The sequence below is a fragment of the Lissotriton helveticus genome, chromosome 5_1 (genome assembly GCF_964261635.1).
Source record: "Lissotriton helveticus chromosome 5_1, aLisHel1.1, whole genome shotgun sequence".
Classification (NCBI taxonomy): domain Eukaryota; kingdom Metazoa; phylum Chordata; class Amphibia; order Caudata; family Salamandridae; genus Lissotriton; species Lissotriton helveticus.
This window is the reverse complement of record NC_136065.1, coordinates 490,360,750-490,379,592: the sequence shown is the minus strand read 5'-3', so window position 1 is coordinate 490,379,592 and position 18,843 is coordinate 490,360,750. Positions and strand designations below refer to the sequence as shown.

Genomic DNA, 18,843 nt, shown 5'->3' with positions numbered 1-18,843 from the left:
CGCAAAGCTGCTAAACACACAGCGCGCTCGAGATCATGGTCACATGGGTCCTCAGCCCACTATGATGTCACCCACTTGCGGGCAGGCACTCGCGGGTCCTGTGAAGTAGAAACAAGCTCACGGAACCAGCACTTTCCGGCTATAGGCCGATCACTAGCTTCCCTGCTCTCACGCTGTGTTTAGGCACACTCTCACTGTTGATTTTGGCAAATATTCCCCAAAGTCACCTTACAGTGAGATGATGATGTCGGCTCTTCCCACTGCAAGTCTCGCTGTCCTCATTGTCACCAAACACACTGCTTTCTTTTCTCGTTGGCTTGTCTTGCACCCAGGACGCTTTTCTGCGTAAAATGTCACTCGCCTTATAACTTCAATTTAGGGTTGATCTGGTGGGACACGTACCACCCTTGTTGCCATTAAAGAAATCCCCAAAGCAATTTATAGCCGAAAAATGTCTTTAATAATAAACAGAAGATTAGTATCACCAACCCTGGCAAGCCCTAGACCTAACATTTCACATTCCACCTTCCAATAGATTAGCCCATACAGGCCACTTAAGACAGTGGAACATTTGTGAAACATGCCTACAAATACAACAGAGAGGGCATGCCTGCCATCATGAAAAAGAATATAATTTTCTCTACCATAGTGATAAACACAAACTTGTTGGTGATTTCCAAGGATCCAGCGTGGCTACAGACTGCAAATGCAAGGGTCACCTGCCTCTTAAGCTCAGATAGCTGATACTGAAGCTAAAAAAGCAGTATCAAAGTGGAATCGCTTACAAGCTACTCAACTGTTTGTTAAGCGACTCCATGTCATCCACCATGGCATTAAAAGGGGAAGTGGAGTGGATAGAAAGGTATTATGATGTGGTTGAAGGTGTGCTGTCCAACTCAATCAAACTCAAACCTTGAATATAACTTCCTCAAAATAGCAATTGAGGCTCACCATGAGAAAAGATGGAAGAAGCTATTCCAGAGTAACAGACAATGCACCTCGAAACTGAACGTGTGTACTCTGATCTTTAGGATTATTTTGATAGGGTGGAGGTGTGTGTACTGATCTTTAGTGCACAATAGGGGGAGAGGTGTGTGCCATGGCCCTGTTTTCAGTAAGTGGTAAGCTGAGTGTTTCATTTGGTAATCTTTAGTCTGCTTTACAGAGGAGGGTGAGGTGGTCCTGCATGTACAAGTAGGAGGGAGGTGTTAGGTAAATATGTTGATTTTATAGGACTGTGTTTGGTCGCAGGTGTGCATCTATAGTTGGTGTTTCAAGTGAAAGTGTTTCTTTTCAACATTAGTGTGGACGGATCCTTCATTTAGCCTCATGTTGCCAATGTTTTGCCCAGGGATTCCATTCCAATCCCAGATGTTTTTGACTAAAGTAAATCACTTGCATTCTGGAAGTGCTCAAGTACGCCTCTTGTTCTAACCTCTAATATTCTATCTGCATCCAGGGGTTCAGACTGGTCCTTGCAAGTCCCACTGCCTGCTACCAACTCTTCAGGCAGAAGAGGTTAGATGGCCATGGAGATGCTGTTATGTTTGAAGGTAAGTGCACGCTGATGGCATGCAAGCCAAAACCAGCCCTCAGATGGTCTCTTAAACTTACTTCCTCTCCCAACCTTTGTGCCTCTACCTTGTGTCTCTCCGCCTCTCCTTCTGACGACTCTCACCAAAGCCACCACAACATTCCTTTTCCCCCTCCCAACCTTTCATTTTCATGACCATCAAATCCCATTCTCTTTTTCTTTGTTTTATAAAATTATGAATATGTTTTGCTCACCGCCCTAGTTGTACATGGTGATAAACATACTTAAGAATCCATAGGCGTGTAAGTAAGTTAAGTTGTAGCTATAAGCACTCTAATACCTGCTCATTACAAAATATGATGCAAGCACTGGGACCTTATTTCACCAAAATATTTTCCTCTGCTTTTTGTAAGTTAAATAGCTCTACTCGTATTCTAGGGGTGTTACCTGGCTTTGCAATGAATATTCAAAGTATTGGGTCCATAAGTCACATTTACAGAAGGCGATGGCGGATAGAGAGGAGAGAGTAGGGTAGAGGAGAGCCTAAACGTTCTTGATATTAATCCATTGAATATTATATACTAACAGGAATTGTTGAACCCAACCATTGAACAAAGTTTAGATTCACTGTTATGAGATAAACCTGTTTGGGATGACCGGGCTCAGAGCACTATAAAGTAAGGATTTCAGATTATGGACAAGATAAGAAGGCACTGAAGCTGTTGCACTGACCCCAAAGCACCATTTTGTAATGGGCTATGGAACTCTTAAGTAGCTTTTCACAACCTGACATAACTTTTCCTCGGACACTTACTTAGAAGTAGACAGTCTGACAGGCCACTCTTTTTTTAATGTTTCAGATAATCGGAAAAGTATCTAATGAAAACACTATCTTTCTTTATTATTAACCGTACAATTACTTAAAAATCTTTACAGTATAAAAACACATAAGCAACACCCCCCCCCCCCCTCTCCTGTCCGCCCTCCCCCAAAAAATGTCCCGGCATTCAAGGTAAAAAATGCACCATGCCAGCATGGGCTCTGTTCACTGCTTTAAGTCCCATTAAGACTCCAAAATAAAATGTGTTAAAATGTGGGATTAATTCCTTTTCACCAGTGTTTACTTAGTCCTCTAAGGATCAATAGTTATATAAAGACCTTCAGGGTCATTTCCTCCGTGATTTCAGTTGCCACTAATAATATGTTCTTAATATACCCCCTGCTGGGTCCCACACACTCTTTATAATCCACTTGTCCATACTACGTTGGGTGACATCCAGCTGCCAGCTGGGTTAATTACTGAATGATTTCGAACCTAGGGGCATATTATCAAGGGGCTTTATCTCCGCTTTTTTGGCTTTAAAAGCCAAGAAAGCGGAGATAAAATTATCTCCCTATTACCAAGCTGTCGCTAACACCAGTTAGCGACAGCTAATAGGAGATAGTGACCATCTTGGGCCCCGCTTTGCATGTCAGTGATATTTATCACTAATGACATGCAAAGTGGGCGTGCCAAGATGTTAGCGACTGAAAACAGTTGCTAACATCGCTATCTCCTATTACCAACTTTTGGAGATATTTGCGCTAAGCGCAAATATCTCCAAAAGCTAACACTTGCCCAGGAGCAGTTATTAGCCATGTTATCCAATGGGAGGTGGATAACATGGCTAAGAGCATTTGCTCGATAATGCATGAATAACGCTGACTTTTCAGCGATATTCATGCATTGCGGGCGTTTTTTATCGCATTTGCGATAAACCTTGCTAATAGCAAGGTTTATCTGCGATAAAAATCGCCGATTTGCGGCGATAATTTTTCTCTCTAAACAAGTTAGAGACAAAAATTATCTCTATTGGTTGGTAATATGCCCCCTAGATTCTGCAGCCTGTTGCTGAGAGTCGAGTTCAGCTCTAATTTGATGACTGCACTTTCCGGCTTTAAGGCCTCCGTATAGAATCAATGGTTGTTACAGAAGACATAATCATGAGTAAGAAGCAATTATCAATTGATAATAGGTGTATTGAAATCTCATGTGCATGAATTATCCTTTTATGGCTCCTGATGCATGGAATGACAGCTCAAGCACACACTGGCCATACCTGCCCCTGGTGCTGCTGACGTTTAGTGAAAGCAGGAGCGAAAAGGTGGAGTGTGAAGGTGAGAAGATCGTTGCAGCGCCTTAGCTTGCAAGAAAGTGAATGAAATGGGGGTTGCTCACTAAGGAAATCTAAGCATTCTGATTGGCCAGTGAGACTCAAACATTCTCCAGCATCTTCCAAGGCAGCTTTTTAAAGTCTGACATGGCACCCTGGTCCTGTGTACAGCATTTAGATGGTCTGGACTCCTTAGATCCCAGCTAACCTCCAGTCAATCTGAAATACGTCACTCGGACTAAAATAGCATTAGATAGATGGCTGTGCTCAAACAACTGTACTACCCTGTGTGTATTTTACCAGGTATTTGGCTGTATAATACAGAGCTGTAAGACAATATATGTTATTCCAATGTAGGACACATGTAGATATTTTTGTGACGCACCAGCGACGTAAAAAATGTGCCTTGTTGCACCATATTTACAAAGCGACGCATCTAGGTAGATGCGTCACTTTGTAAATCTTGCGCTACATTATACCTGCGTCAGGTATAATGTATGCAGGGGGGGGGGCGTTCTGACGCAAGAAAGGGTCATAGAAGTGACGGTTTAGGACACAAATGCATCAATTTCTTACGCCTGCCTCACAGCAGGCATAAGACTGACGCAGGCCCTTTCACATGGGGCTTGCCCCATGTGAAAGGACACATTGCTGGAGTTGCTTCACTTTTATGACACACTCCAGCAATGCGTCACTTTTGCGCCATACAGATATGTCAGAAATACTGACGTATCTGTAACTCCTTGTGACATGATGCGTCATACAGTAAATATGACGCATCAATCATGTCGCAAGGAGGTCACACTGAGAAGTGACGCATCGCTGCTTTCACGCTGCTTTTTTCTCATAAATGAGTCCCCAAGAACTTAATCCTAGCCCTATATTGGGTCGTCTGACTGCTCATCCTTATATTTACACTACATTAGACCATATTGCAGAGAGTTATGCCATTATTAAGAATTAGAAACCGATGTTACCTATTATTAACATTGATTTTGGCAAAGTTCCTGAGCACTTGCATAATTTGTTCTTTGTTTTCATACGGCAGAAAACACACAATCTTTTCCAAATACTGTGTTGTCTACTGAAAATGGACACGTTCCATAGTTGATAACTGCCTACACACTACTACTGCCCTTTAAACATTTTATTACTTTTTCTATAGGATTGACAGTTAAGAACCAAACTATTAATGAAATCCTTTCTGACCAAAAATTGAAGAAAGACAATGAGCATGTGCAGGTGACTATAACACTACTGTTATATTTTCCCATATATGACGCTGTCTCTCTATGCATTATTTCAACCAGGGTCGGCTTTATATGCAAATCATGACCTTGTGCCCCTTTTCTTTCTGCCAGAGCTGCATTGACCACAGCAGGGATCTCCTGAAGAAGGAGCTGGGCCTGACAGAGAAGGACATCATCGATATCCCTGCCTTATTCAAACTCGATAGTTGCGGCATGGCTGGTGCCTTCTTCCCAGACATGGTAAGAGATCAAGCCTTGCCTCACCAGTTTCAAGTTTTATTTATTTGTTTTGGTACTCTACTGAGGACCACAAATTGTGTTCAATAAAATCAGTTACAAATACTATTAAATTTCATATTAATACAAAGCTAAAAAGGATTTTAAAAATGTATAAAAATTATAACAAACCAGTTCATTGGGTGGAGATTTACATACTATGATCAAGTCCTTTACAGTGGTGATACGGCAGTTAATGTATGTAGGATACAGATATTTGGTCCTGGCTGCCACTACTTTTGGATTAGGGCATATGAAAAGAAGATGTTCCACATCCTGCTCCCCTCCGTGGCAAAGATTACATAAAGAAGAACCATTTGAGTGCCATCTTGATGTTATAGTTAGCACTGGTAAGATACCGAGCCATAGCAGGATGATTGTTCTCCTAGCGCCATGCGAAAGATTAAAGTCTATGTATTGTTGCACTTGCTAGGTGCAATTGTTTCCGCAAAGCTTTTATACAGGATCAATTTGGCGCAATGTGAGAAATCAAGATCATAACTGAGCCTAGGGGTAAAACATTTTAAAAAGAGTTTCAGTTGTGATGGAGTCCATGTGAGCAACAGATTAACATTAATCTCGGCTAGTTTAAATGCGGTGGTCATGTTGCTATAGAATACTTGTTTCGAAGCATCGCAGTCGAAGGTCTCTGTTTTAAGTAATGAACGGAGAGTGCCATCCTTTGCATGCAGTAGGTTATATGCCCATCTGATAACATTTGCGATGGCTCTTGAAAAGGAACTCGTGATAGAAAGTTCGAGGCGAAGAGCTTGCACCGGAATAGATTGTGATACCCTCAACATTTTCCTCAATATCTTCCCTTCTTTTTGGTCTAGGAATGACCACTGTTTTATTGGAATATATTCCAAGGCAAACGATAAAACTGGAGGTATCTTTGAGCTATATACTTTAAGGAGGGATGAGAAATGTCTGTTACCTGATGCTACGTATAGTCTTTGAAGCGCTCCGGCATGCACCTCGGATTTCCTAGTCAGGTTATTAACCTGTGAATTATTTTTTAATGTCTTAGTAAAAATCCTGCCCAGGTAAGTGTATTCCTCAATCTCTTCTATGATTCCAACGCCGAGTCTCCAACAAAATTTAGTGCTTCTTTTTCTCCCTGAAAAGGAAACTATTTTTGTTTTAGTGAGATTCGGGATTAAAAAGTTTTCTTGAGTATATTTGTTCAAAGTGTCTAGAGTTCTTTGTAGGCCGAAGGGGGTAAGGTCTAAGACTACAATATTGTCTGCATATAAGAGGGCGTGAATGTTTTGGGCAGCGATCTTTGGAGGCAGACTTGGCACTTGTTGCAGGTGTTGAGGCAAATCACTAAGATATAATGAGAATAACAAAGGGGCTAGAAGACACCCCTGCTTGAGTCCGTTTGCTGTTGGAATTTTTTTAGTCAGGCCTTTTTCACTCCCCATTTGCACTTGACACCACGTGTGCGAATGCAATGTAATTCTGATTTGTAATAATTGTTCAGGGATTCTTAGCTTCCTCAGTTTTTTCCAGAGAGTTGGTCTATCAACTCGATCAAATGCGGTAGAAAAATCGATGAATGCTGCGTATACCGGTTTGAGATTTTCCCACAACGTATTTGTCGAGGATTGTTTGTAATATTGCGATGTTATCAGTAACCGAGTGCTTTGGCCTGAAGCCAGCCTGATATATGGGAATTAAGTCCTGAGAAAATGCCCAATTTTTAAGTTGGTCTAATACTTCAGCTGCGAAGATTTTCCCAGTGGCATCTTGTAATGCTATTTGACGATAGTTACCAGCCTGATGTCTTGATCCTTTTTTGAAGATCGGTATTATGATGCTCCCCTTCCAGGATTTTGGCACTACTCCTGTTTTAAAGATGAAATTAAAGAGGGGAGAGAGCATCTTACTCCAACCCTTAGGATCTGCTTGTAGGACCTTGATGGGGATTTGGTCTGGGCCGGAGGCTCCTGTGGATCTCGCCTTTCGAACGTGCATTTCTATCGAAAACGGGGAGGTGGTTCCAATCGGTACGTTGTTTCGTTCACTATTATTCCCAGCATTTTTGGCCTCTTCATTACTCATGTTTGCTCTGTATAAGGCTGTCAGGTAAATTTCCCATTCTTGAGGCGGGACTGGGATGGAATGCAGGGCTTTTTTTGTTCCAGTTTCCTTTGCAATTAGTGACCAGTATGATCGTTGGTTGCGCTGTTTTGCCGCAATTTGAAGGTCGACCCAATTTTTGTCCTGCTTTATTCTTTTTAAGCGAAGCTTTTCTCGCTTTAGTTGATTTTTTAGTTTGTTAATTTCTGCCTGTCTTAAGATTGTACGGTCCACATATTGTGCTCTAATAAGTTTGTTTAGTCTTTTTGCAGTTGCTGAATCCAAGATTTTGTTTTTGTTTTTGTTTTTATTCATTACCGATGGAACTTGTTGCAATTTATTTTGAAAGACTTGTTTTAGTTTCTCAATAATGGATTCAAAATTTGTTATCAGGTCAGCGGAATATTCTTTGGATAAAAGGTGATTTGTGTCGATTAAGGTAGTTATTTTGTCTAACATATTTGAGTTCCAGTAGATCCGCCTTTGATTTATTTGTGCCTCGACTGTACTTTGTTTATACATGATATGACTAGGTGAGCAGGTGCTTATTTTCCATTGCATATGTAATAGCAGGATTGCATGGTCACTCTCTTCAATGAAATAGGTGCGAAGATTTGAAACGGACTCAAACGACTCCATACTACAGATTATATAATCTAGGATTGAGAGGGTTTTATTTCCTCGTCTGGTGTAGGATGCAGGGATATCACCTTCCACATTCCCGTTCAGTATAATTCCGTTTAGTGTTGGAAGTGACGCTAATAGCATTTTCCCCCTTTTATCAGCCCTACTTCTAGTCGGGAACGTCGGCACCGGTATTTCTAGAACTTCATCTTTGTACCAGTTTGCCGAGTTGGAGATTTCGGTATTTGATATTTTACTGTTGAAGTCACCCATAATTAAGTATGGCGGATAAGATTGTGCTTCGATTATTTGCTGAATGGCATCGAAGGTTTCCGTAAATTTGACATCGTTCTTTGGTCCTGGAGGGACATATACATTGAAGAGTAATAGACTTTTTTGAGGGTCTGAGGAGTGAGTCTCCAACCTGATCTTTATACACTGGAATTGCTTAGACTTGGTATCAACAATCTCTTGAGTCCAGCGATATTCTTCCCTTAATAGGATAGCTATCCCTCCTCTAGCGTGTTCCCGTTTAGTCTCCTGTGCGGGGATATCATAAACAAAATATCCGTCCTGGTTAAAAGTTTTTATTGACCAGGTTTCCTGTAATGCCAATATGTCCGGTCCATTTTTCATGGCTTCCATCATTTTGTCTGTGGTTTTCCCTGCCATGTTCCAAGATGTTATCGAAAGGCCATTGCTAAACAGAATGTATCGGATTCTTTGCATTTTTCCTACCGTTCAGTGACTCTGAGATCCATGCCCATGTCTGGAACGTTTTTGCCGCTTCCTTTGCTTCTGCAACATGGCTCCAAACTTCCCTTTCTCCGTTCTTTACTAAAATTCTTAAATTTTGATTAGATTTTAAATTTGTTACTGAGTCTTCTGTGCTGTAGATAGTTTTATTTTGAATTTGGGGGTTCTCCCATAGAGATCCTATAAACAATTTATTCGGATGGTTGAATATGGTTTCCTGTGTTGGGACCAAATCGTAGCCACATTTATGCAAGGTCTCCTGTTCTCTTAGAACAATCCCTGGTATCACTGGTGACCAAAATTTTACCACCGCTGTTTTGATGTTTTCTTTATCAGGGAATATTACTAAATCGATCTCTTTACTTGTTAAGGTTTGTAGCGAAGTTATACGTTGGAGAAGATTGACTATCCTACCTCCATTTAGTGGGATACTATCCGTTGGAAAGAGCTCTATTATTTGTAAATATTTTGACGATGTTTCTTCCCCGAATGGGGTTATTTTATCATGATCTTCTGGTTCTATAACACGCTCCCTTAACCCTATAGTTAATGGATTGAGGTAAAATTCTTCGGCTCTTGGGTTTAAATTGGTTTTTTCTCTAGAAATGTTATTGTCTACATTTACTCCCACGTTTTGATTTTTTCCCTTTGCCGGAATCGGTGTTTTCGTAGTTTCTTCATACTCTTGCTGGAGTGTAGAAGGGATTGTTGCTTTTTGGAATTTGAGTCTGCGTGCTTTCTTTTTTGTGATTCTTCGCTGCGGTTTTCCTCTTTTTTTTCCAGTTCCTTCTTCGTTCTTCTTGATTTTTTGTGTATCCCCCGCTTGTTCACCATCGAGGATGATATTTGTCTTCTTTCCTTGATCAATCACTGAATTGATCGTTATTATTTTATTTTTGGTGTTAGTAAAAATAGGATATTGGTTAATGGTATTAATTGAATCTTCTCTGAAGAGTTTCTTTAGAGAATATATAGTAGGTTCCTGACGGTTATTCTGAGTTCCCTTATTTGATCTTCCTTTCGTTTGAGTACCAATGTCACTTTTTCCCTGAACTTGCGGCGAGTTAATAATGTTGTTATTACTTGTTGCCTCTTGAGAGTTTACTGGTGTTTCTTGTATCTTTGTTGACTCAGGGTGATCTTTTTTCTTTTTTCTTCTACTAGAAATTTTAGTATACCTATTTGGACATCAAGAGTTTGATCTGAGTTCTCTAGTATATGGCCTAAGAATGAGAGGACAGAATCTAATATTCTTTGCAATGTAAAAAGAGATTTGGATACTGGAGTGTTGTAATTATTTAAGCTGGAGGATTTAAACATGTAAAGGTCTGGTGAATATTCAAGGTCATCTTCTTGATCTGGGGACTATTGTAGTGTGCTAGTAAGTATATCCTCTACCCTTTTTTGTGGTTCAAGCTTCTTTTCGTCCTCCTTGTCGATTGTTTCTGGACATAAGTTGTTACAATCAGCGCTACGTTGGATATTTAATAGACTCAGGGTAATTAGACCGGATAAGTCTGATTCCAGGGGGGACTCCTCTATGAATGATGGACTGGTAGTTTGTTTAGGGTCAAATGAAGGGTTAGTTAAATTTCGTTCACCTGATTGATCCTGTAAAGCACCCGATATGTCTTTTCCACCCTCCTTCAGCTCAGGTTTTGTTCCTTAGTTTTGCGGTTTATTTTCTATTTGGTCTTTGATGGTAGATGTGGAAAAATAATTAGTTATTGCAGGAGTCCTTAGTATCCGTCCACTTTTCACCGCTTTATTAGAGGACTTCCTAATTGCCTCTTCCGTTCCCATTCGTTTCATAAAAATGGTTCGCGACCTCAACTTCTTGAAGGCCATATCCTTATTCTGGGGCAATAGTTTATTCCACCTTCCCGAGGTGGTAAATATTTTTTGGCTACCCCACGTATTTAGGCTACCCCACGTGTTACCTAACGTAGTATGGGCTGTTAGGCGGCGGCAAGGTCCCTCTAGGCACAAGACAAATGGCTGTTTAGATTCTCTTTTGGAGGCGCGGGGCACTTTAGGGGGGTCACTAGGGCGGGGAAAGGCAGCACTGACCGCTCAAATCACCACCACCCCCTTCCCTGAGCCCGGGCTCCCCTCTCACCGTCCCACTGCCGGATGCCTCCACTCAAGCTGGCCGTCTCGTTCCTCAGAGTCTACCAGTTCCCGGGGCTCCTCACCGATTCCTCAAGCCACTCAAGCTACTCCAATACTGGTGCTCCACTGACGTCTCTAGTCCTCTTCTCCCTCTCCGGTCCGCCTCAGTCTGCTCATTGGTCTCCTCCGCACTGCTGGTCGACGGCAGGAGTGTTCTGATTAACTCAGATACTCTGTCCATCACCACCCCCTTTTTGTAATTAATTTGGCCACCATGAGTGTGGAAGGGTATGCTCAGACATGAGTCCCTTGCTCATTGCACCATCAGATAAAAAAAAAAAAAAGGTTCTGAACTGGGATGGTGCAGTGAGCTAAAAAACGGTGATGGATCAAGCCCTGATCTGTTGACTGGGTAGGAGTGTTCTGATTAACTCAGATACTCTGTCCATCACCACCCCCTTTTTGTAATTAATTTGGCCACCATGAGTGTGGAAGGGTATGCTCAGACATGAGTCTCTTGCTCATTGCACCATCAGGTAAAAAAAAAAAAAAAAAAAAAAGGTTCTGAACTGGGATGGTGCAGTGAGCTAAAAAACGGTGATGGATCAAGCCCTGATCTGTTGACTGGGTAGGAGTGTTCTGATTAACTCAGATACTCTGTCCATCACCACCCCCTTTTGTAATTAATTTGGTCGACGGCAAACGGCAGACCTTTTACTGATATTTTCCGCTGGGGCCGCCGTTGCTCTGTAATCCACTCTGTTGAGACCCGAGTACTCGGTCTCACCTTGGAAATTATCGGCAGATTACAGGTTGTTGCCTCGATTAGGCTACCGGCTGCGGTTCAGATCGCACTGCGGGTGCCCGTCGAGTGTTAGTCTCAGCAACGGTGACCGCTGTAGCACTACTGCTCGGGCTGACTGCTTGCTGTGCGCATCGCAGGGGCCCGTTGGGCTGGCGGGCGGGTGGGCGGGAGATCCTTCGATTGTATCGCCAAGGCTTAACCTCCCGCTCCTGCTCCTGCTCCGTTCGCGCTCCGCCTTGCCTCACCATCACAGAAAGTATTTTCAGGTGCATCCTTATTGGATTGGTTCGGTATTCTAGAGAGGGGGAGAGTGGTCTGGAAAGTTGGATACCAAGGGAGAAGAGTGTCTCTTGGAACATAGATGAGCTAAAGAACCTTCCTCTTCAGTTAGACATTGATCACTTCTCAGGCCTCTTACAAATGTCAGGTGTTCACCATCACTGCTGGCATTGTTGAAGAGCATGAGCAAGTGCATTCACCTTCCCCAGCTATCAGTTCATGCCTTTTTAGTAGTCATATAATTTTACGTCCCTAACCTGTTTCTCTTTACAAAAAAGTTTCCTGTCATATCCAGAACTGTCCAGGTACTTTGAATATTTATTTTTGTTCTTTAAAATCCTCTCGACACTGTGTAAGCTAACAGAGTGATTGACAATTGCTTTATTTCTGGTCAACATTATTTACATTTTTAACTTTTAGACTGTTGTGACACATGAAATCTGTGTCCGCATACTCTAATGTATGTGTTAAAGGCCTCCCACAATAGACAGAAAGCAACCAAAGATACAGAATTGTTCCTAGTTAAATCACTCATCCTTTTGCTGAGATTAGGTCATAGACACAGCTGTCAAATATGACATAGACTTAGAAGACAGTGTCGCAGCATAAAAAACTAATTCATGTTGAGCTCTGAGACAAACACTAAACCCCTCCCAAAAGAACTTGGGGCATGGTGCATAACTCTAGTTCAAATGTATTTCTGTTTCACATGTAAATGCACTAGCATCCTCTTTAAGTTTTATCTAATTTTCTTTTCTTTTCTTTCCCCATCATTTGTTCAGGTGAATATGCTGGTGCTGGAAAAACATCTAGGCATCCCAAAGCCCTTTGGCCCAATCATTGGCGGGAAATGCTGCCTAGAAGAGGAGGTACGATGTCTGCTGGAGCCCCTGGGATTGCAATGCAACTTCATTGATGATTTTTACCCTTATCATCGGAATTGCGGAGAGGTGCACTGTGGAACCAATGTCCGGCGCAAGCCCTTCACTTTCAAGTGGTGGAATGTGACTCTGAATTAATGGCAGGGACTGGTGAATAAAGAAAAAGTGATAACATTTTCTCCAGCCTTGCACGTGGCACACTACCTCAAGAAATGTTACATGATGCATCTACACCCATAGAAATATTTGTAATTCCTTAAATGTTATTAGTTATTCTGAGACATTCAGTCAAAAGAGATCATGAGAGATAACACATGCTACACAATGATACACAATCCCAGGTTAATTAGAATGATCGGAAACAGTATGATATACATGAAGCATTTCTGGGACTATTGGAGGTTTCGAGTTACAGCTCCTTATGTCATATCTGCCTTCAGCAAGATAATTGTTAAACCTTGTCAGTGCATCAAGATTTGTCTTGTGGTGGGTGAGTTAGGAACTGGTTATAGTTCTAAGTAAGGGCACCTTCTATGGTCATTCTAGATGAAGAGGTGAGTCCCTTGAGAACATGGGAAGGTATGTATATCATCTTGTAGAAGGTATATCATAAATGTGTATCACAATTAGAACAAATGAAACAAGTGGGGGAAGGGCAGGCAGGAGAGGCGATGTGCCCAGTGAGATTACGAAAATGTAAGTGTGAATGTAATTCAATCGATAATGGTTCCAGTTTGTAGCCGAGGGGGGGAAGGTGTTGTTATTGTGGTCCATTTATCGGTCGAGCATTCGAGGGACTTACTTCGATACCTTAGGATTGGTTTGAGAATCATGCTGGGAGTTGCGGGTAATCCATGCAGCCCACCATGTGTGGTCGATACATTGGGAAACGATTTCCATTCTGATAGGATGATTTTCAATACAATTGGTAACAGAAGGTCCAACGGGTCATGTCATTGGGCTTGAGATTTAGAGTGGTCAGAGAGACCCAGTGGCCCAGGGAAATCATAGGGAAGTTTAGGAATATTGGTGTGTCGGATAGAGTTGCTAAATGGTTCTGGAACAAAATCCGATACGGCTTCAAGAGGTGGCAGCGAAATGACATATATTCCTGAGAGCATGCTGGAAAATTGCAGTTCCAACAAGTCAGCAGTCCCAACAAGTGTCACTTCATCAAAGTTTTGTTTGTATAGCCTGGCTGGAGTATAGTGGAATATTCTTAAAGCTATTGTAGGCACCGGAGGTGGGGCTATGTATCAGAACATAAGTACTCTTTCAGATGGGTACATGCTCACACATGTAAAAAGTGTTCTTGTAAAAGTGGGAACAAGCTGTTCCTTTAACTACAACCTATCATGGCATAGAAGCCTTAGCGCTGTGTGAGTAAGGGATCGAATTTGAGTTGAATGCTGCAAGGGAACTAAAATTCCTGTGGCTGGAATCACTGATTCTTGCTGGTAATTTCACACCTCCATCATACAATTGCAAGTTCAAGTCCCTAGAATGGGGAATAATCATGTGGATCCGGGAGTAGAGGAAATAGTTATCTCCAATTTCAGTTACTTGTTTGTTCACATTTACCACCTGCTCTGATCAGGTGGTAACTAGAATTGGAAGAGTGAAGGGGGGACTGTGTGTCATTGGGCAAGGATAGGGGTAGGGGAGTGTCAGCTACAGGTGAAGCATACAATTCTTCCTCCATGTTCTGGGAGTGGGTTGGGGGTGCCAGGCTGCACCTGTGCCCTTTGGTGTTTTACTGAGTGCACATTTGCATCTAGTAAAATGGGTCCCGATGTTCTCACAATCTTTAATGCCAGGTGCAGGCACTCAAGTCCACTTGGAATCATCCAGAGTGGAATCCTCTGGGGGTAACACAACTCATATTGACCCAGAATCGTCCCCAAGGCATAAAAGATGGACATATGGCAACATTGATGTATTCTGTTTTTTGCACAATGGAGAGAAGAAATGTTGGGTTTAATCAACCTTCTTGAATATTAAACTACTGCTTAAGAAATTTGACTTTTTTGTAATATGGAGGCCTAAGTGATGAATGGAATGAAAAATGTAAAAGAATATAAATACACACACAGACACACACACACACACATAATTACTTCCACCAGGCCACTCACTTCCTACCCACCTTCTCCATAACCACTTATTATATCTCTTCATAAATGCTCTGGCATGGCAATTGTGTGTTTTCAGAATTTGTAGATGATTACCAAGGCCCAACATTAAAAATGCTGCAACTGTTCGCCTCGCTGCAGCAGCGCCATGACTTAACGGAGTCAGAGCGTTTCAGGTATGCTCTGATTTGCCATGCATTATGGTTGCACCTCCCGAAAGGCTCTTACCCTTCAGAATCCTCCTCATTGGAAAACCGACTGCTGGATGGCCATCTGCCCGAAAAAGCAATATCCTTAACCTATAAGAAACTAATCAATAATATGATAGACCCTCTTCGGCCACTACGAGAAAAATGGGAAAGAGATGGCCTTGATCTAGATGATGAGGAATGGCAGGAAGCGGTTTCCTCCCCAAGGGTGGTGGCAATTTCGGCTAGACTTAGATTAGTGCAACTCAAAATTCTCCACAGAGTGTACGTTACAGGGTCTTGCTTGGTTCGCATGGTTAGGGCTGAGGGAAGGGATCGTAGATGACAATGTGGTCAAGTGGGCACATTCTTGCATATAATTTAGGAATGCGACCAAGCACAAGCATACTGGTGGAAAGTGCAGGACATCATTGGGGAAGTGCTCACATCTGTTCTCCGCCCATAGGTGCGGCGCTGCCTTCTGAATGTGTGGGAGCCTACAGACCTGAATAGCCATAGTGTCATATAGCTCCTGTATATCCTTATATCGTGTTAAGTTAGCATAGGTACATTTGAGGTTTAAACGCCATTTTTCTTTCTTGCAACTTCTGCACACGACACTTAATTGTTGACTTAGCTTTCAACCTAGTAGTTTGCCGTGGTGTATGTGAGAATAATATGTTATTGCTCTGATATCAGCTTTGCTTAATAAACTATGTCTGCACGAAGAGTGCTGAAGTTTCAGGAACAACACGATACGGAATTGTTATGAGGTCTGATCTCCACGCCTTCATAGTCATAACACTAGTGCAGCCTTTGCCAACTCTGGCTTCAGGCGGGATTGATATTGCTTTGCACGAGGCACATAGAACACACTTGATGCGGTGCACATGCAGAGAGAGCTGGTGTATGCTGATGTGATTCCTTCATGCTAGGACACTAAGGTATGGGCCCGCCCTAAAACAACCCAAAGAGACCTTCTTAGCTAATAATATAATATATGTGTTAGGGAGGGTGAGATATAAGTGTTGTTAACTCTTATTCATTACAGCATGTTAACATGCTGTCACCATTCGCTTTTTATGTCTTAGTAACTATGCTGATAATTTTGCTACTGATAATAAGTATACTTGTATTATCTAAGATACTGCGCCTGAGAAGACGGCATTAGTAAATAAACATTTCAAATGCACATGTGTCTTCTTTACTCCATGTTCTGGTTTGTAATGATAATATAACGAAAGAGTGTTCATGAGTTCCACGTACCCTGAGGTACTATAAGTTCATGTTCTGGTTTGTCTAAACATTGGGAGTTTGATACGTCCAATGAGACACTGTAGCTAGCTCGGTAAGGGGTGAGGTGGTTGCTAAGGTGAGTTTTGGGACACCCTAATTCGCCGAGGTTCCACTCCTCTGTGCACAGTTCTGTGTGAGAACAGAAACCCTGCGACATGGCGCCCAACGGTTTCGGTGGTCTTATATCATGACACTCGAGTAGTTTATCGTTCATACCTTAACCCCTTCACCTCCGTTTCCGGAAAGCGGGGTGTCGGTGAAACCTACCTATTTTTTAAAATAGGTCTCATTCAAGCTTGATTCTTTCTTAAACGGTTTCTTTGAATTACTACCCAGTTGTGCTAAAAAGTATTCTTTGTGTTTTCTTGTTTCCAGTGTTGTCATGGCGGCGGTGGCTATTGCGCAGCATAGTCGCGTAGCGGTACGCAACCATCTTCAGACGTACCAAGTCCCGGTAGACGGGATGGCTGTGATTTTTGTGGTATGTGCAGATCCGGCGTTCCCTTACGAGTTGTTTTACTCTTGGGTTACGTTTCCGGCTGTGGACGCTAATACTGGTTTGTTCCACTCCTACACCGCCTCGGATGTCCCGGCTGTGTATACACCGTACAGGGCATTGGAAATACCTATTGATCATTGGCAGCATCGAGTTTGGTTTGATGGCGCCCTCCCCCACTCTTTGTCAGCTGCGAGGTTAGGTCCACTCTCAATTCCGGGTACAAATTGGCCTGCGTTGGGTGGCTTTACCCCGCACCCGAATCACGGCGCTTGTACCCTGCAGGAAATTCGTAGGCTGCATGTGGTTTCCATTTCCGTGATTCGTGCATTAGTGCAATACATCGGTCGCCACCTGCCTGGTGGTCCCCAGGGGGGTGCGGCCGTTCCCATGGATCGAGGCGGAATGCGTCTCAATCCAGTGATGGTTAATTCGGTTTTTGGTGCTCGTCCAGTTGACAACGATGACTTCCCATTCTGGCTAGCAGAGAAGTTTGATCAACTGGAGGCGGTTTTTCCGAATTCTACTCCTGCTGATAAGCATAGAATGTTAACGATTACTCTACCGAAGGATTTAACTCCTGAACTTGTTGACTGTGAAAGCTGGGGAAAAACATTTGCGGCAGTTTATACACGGTGCTTCGGCACCCCGTCTATGACTGCCCTGCCTGATATCATTAGACGTGTTCAGAATGATCACGGTCCAGAGGCAGCGGTTGAATTGGGTATGCGCCTGTGTGGTTCTTTTGAGATTGTATGTGATCTCATTCTCTCCAATGTTAAAGGAGATGCAGTTAACTTTCAGGTGTCGAATGCTTTGGCTGCTCTGCCCGATGCCGACAAACCCCGACAGTTAGCAAAGATTGTGGTGGCCGCTTATAAGACAATTGGCCGCACAAGTAGAGGTCTGAAATATTTTCCAGTAAAGGAGAAAAAACAACCTCAGGGACAATCTGCAGTGACAGATGTCCAGCCCAAGTCCAAAAAACAAAATTGGCCTAAGAAACAGACACAGGGGAAGCAGAATACACAGACTCATGATTCTTTTCCTGCAGTACAAGCACCTGCGCCAACAGAAAAAGTTTATGATTTGCGCGATCGCGCGATGATTAAATCACCTGATCGATTTCAGGGTTCTGATCAACGCTCTCCTCGTTCCTTTCAGGAAACATCGGTCCCGAAGACCACTGGAGGAGGGGGTGGACGTGGACGTGGTGGCCAACAAGGACGTGGTCAGTCCCGCCAGACGGACGGCGCAGTGAAGCAGGAAGATTCTACGCCTAAGCGTCCGCAGTTTGCGAAAAAGAAAGTCGCAGCCTTAACAGCGCATAGATATGCCACAGATAGTGAGAACGCGGCTTCGGAATCTGACGTGGGCTCTGACCTTGCTGGACAGCGCGGCGGAGATTACCATAGTCAGAGAGGCGCTCCGTCCACTACTGAGGGTGACAGCGACTGAAGTGTTTGTTGTAATAGAAACAGCCGATACGAGATTAGCTCCCCCTGAAAGACTTTTTGAAATTGTCCTGTTAATTGAAGGTGACATACAGCGTACTGTCAGAGGGGTATTTTGGGAGAACCTTTCGTCTACGTACGACATTTTGCTTTCCGAGGCTGACTGGCCCCCACCTTTTGTGCTCGCAGCGCCGCGAGGGGAGGAGGTAATCCTTCCCAGTTTCGCGCACACTGTCTCGACTGAGCATGCGCAGCATTTTGCAGAAGAGTGGGCTCGGGCTCTTGCACCGGCTCTCTACCGCAACCAATGTGGTTGGGACAAATTGTCCCCTTGCCACGAAATTCCTTTGCGGTCTGAGCCGCAGCCTCAGCCTCAATATCCCATACGGCGTGAAGCTAAAGCTGCCGTCGCAGAAATCCTTGAACAATTGGAATATCAGGGAGTTATTGAAACGTGTGTGTCACCAATGAATAATCCCCTTTTTACTGTGACCAAACCTGACGGATCATATCGTTTGGTAT

The 18,843-nt window shown here is 43.0% G+C and overlaps 1 protein-coding gene across 1 annotated transcript in view; it reads left to right on the top strand.

Annotated features, from left to right (window-relative positions):
* LOC144754686 (protein-arginine deiminase type-3-like) overlaps window positions 1–14,772 on the top strand; it is a 92,771-nt gene extending 77,999 nt beyond the window's left edge. The window contains exons 13-16 of the mRNA XM_078642807.1: window positions 1,460–1,553; window positions 4,853–4,929; window positions 5,049–5,177; window positions 12,657–14,772. Of these exons, the coding sequence (XP_078498933.1) occupies window positions 1,460–1,553; window positions 4,853–4,929; window positions 5,049–5,177; window positions 12,657–12,893 (537 nt within the window). The 3' untranslated portion in view covers window positions 12,894–14,772. The remainder of the gene's footprint in view (window positions 1–1,459; window positions 1,554–4,852; window positions 4,930–5,048; window positions 5,178–12,656) is intronic.
* The last annotated feature ends 4,071 nt before the right edge of the window (window positions 14,773–18,843 follow it).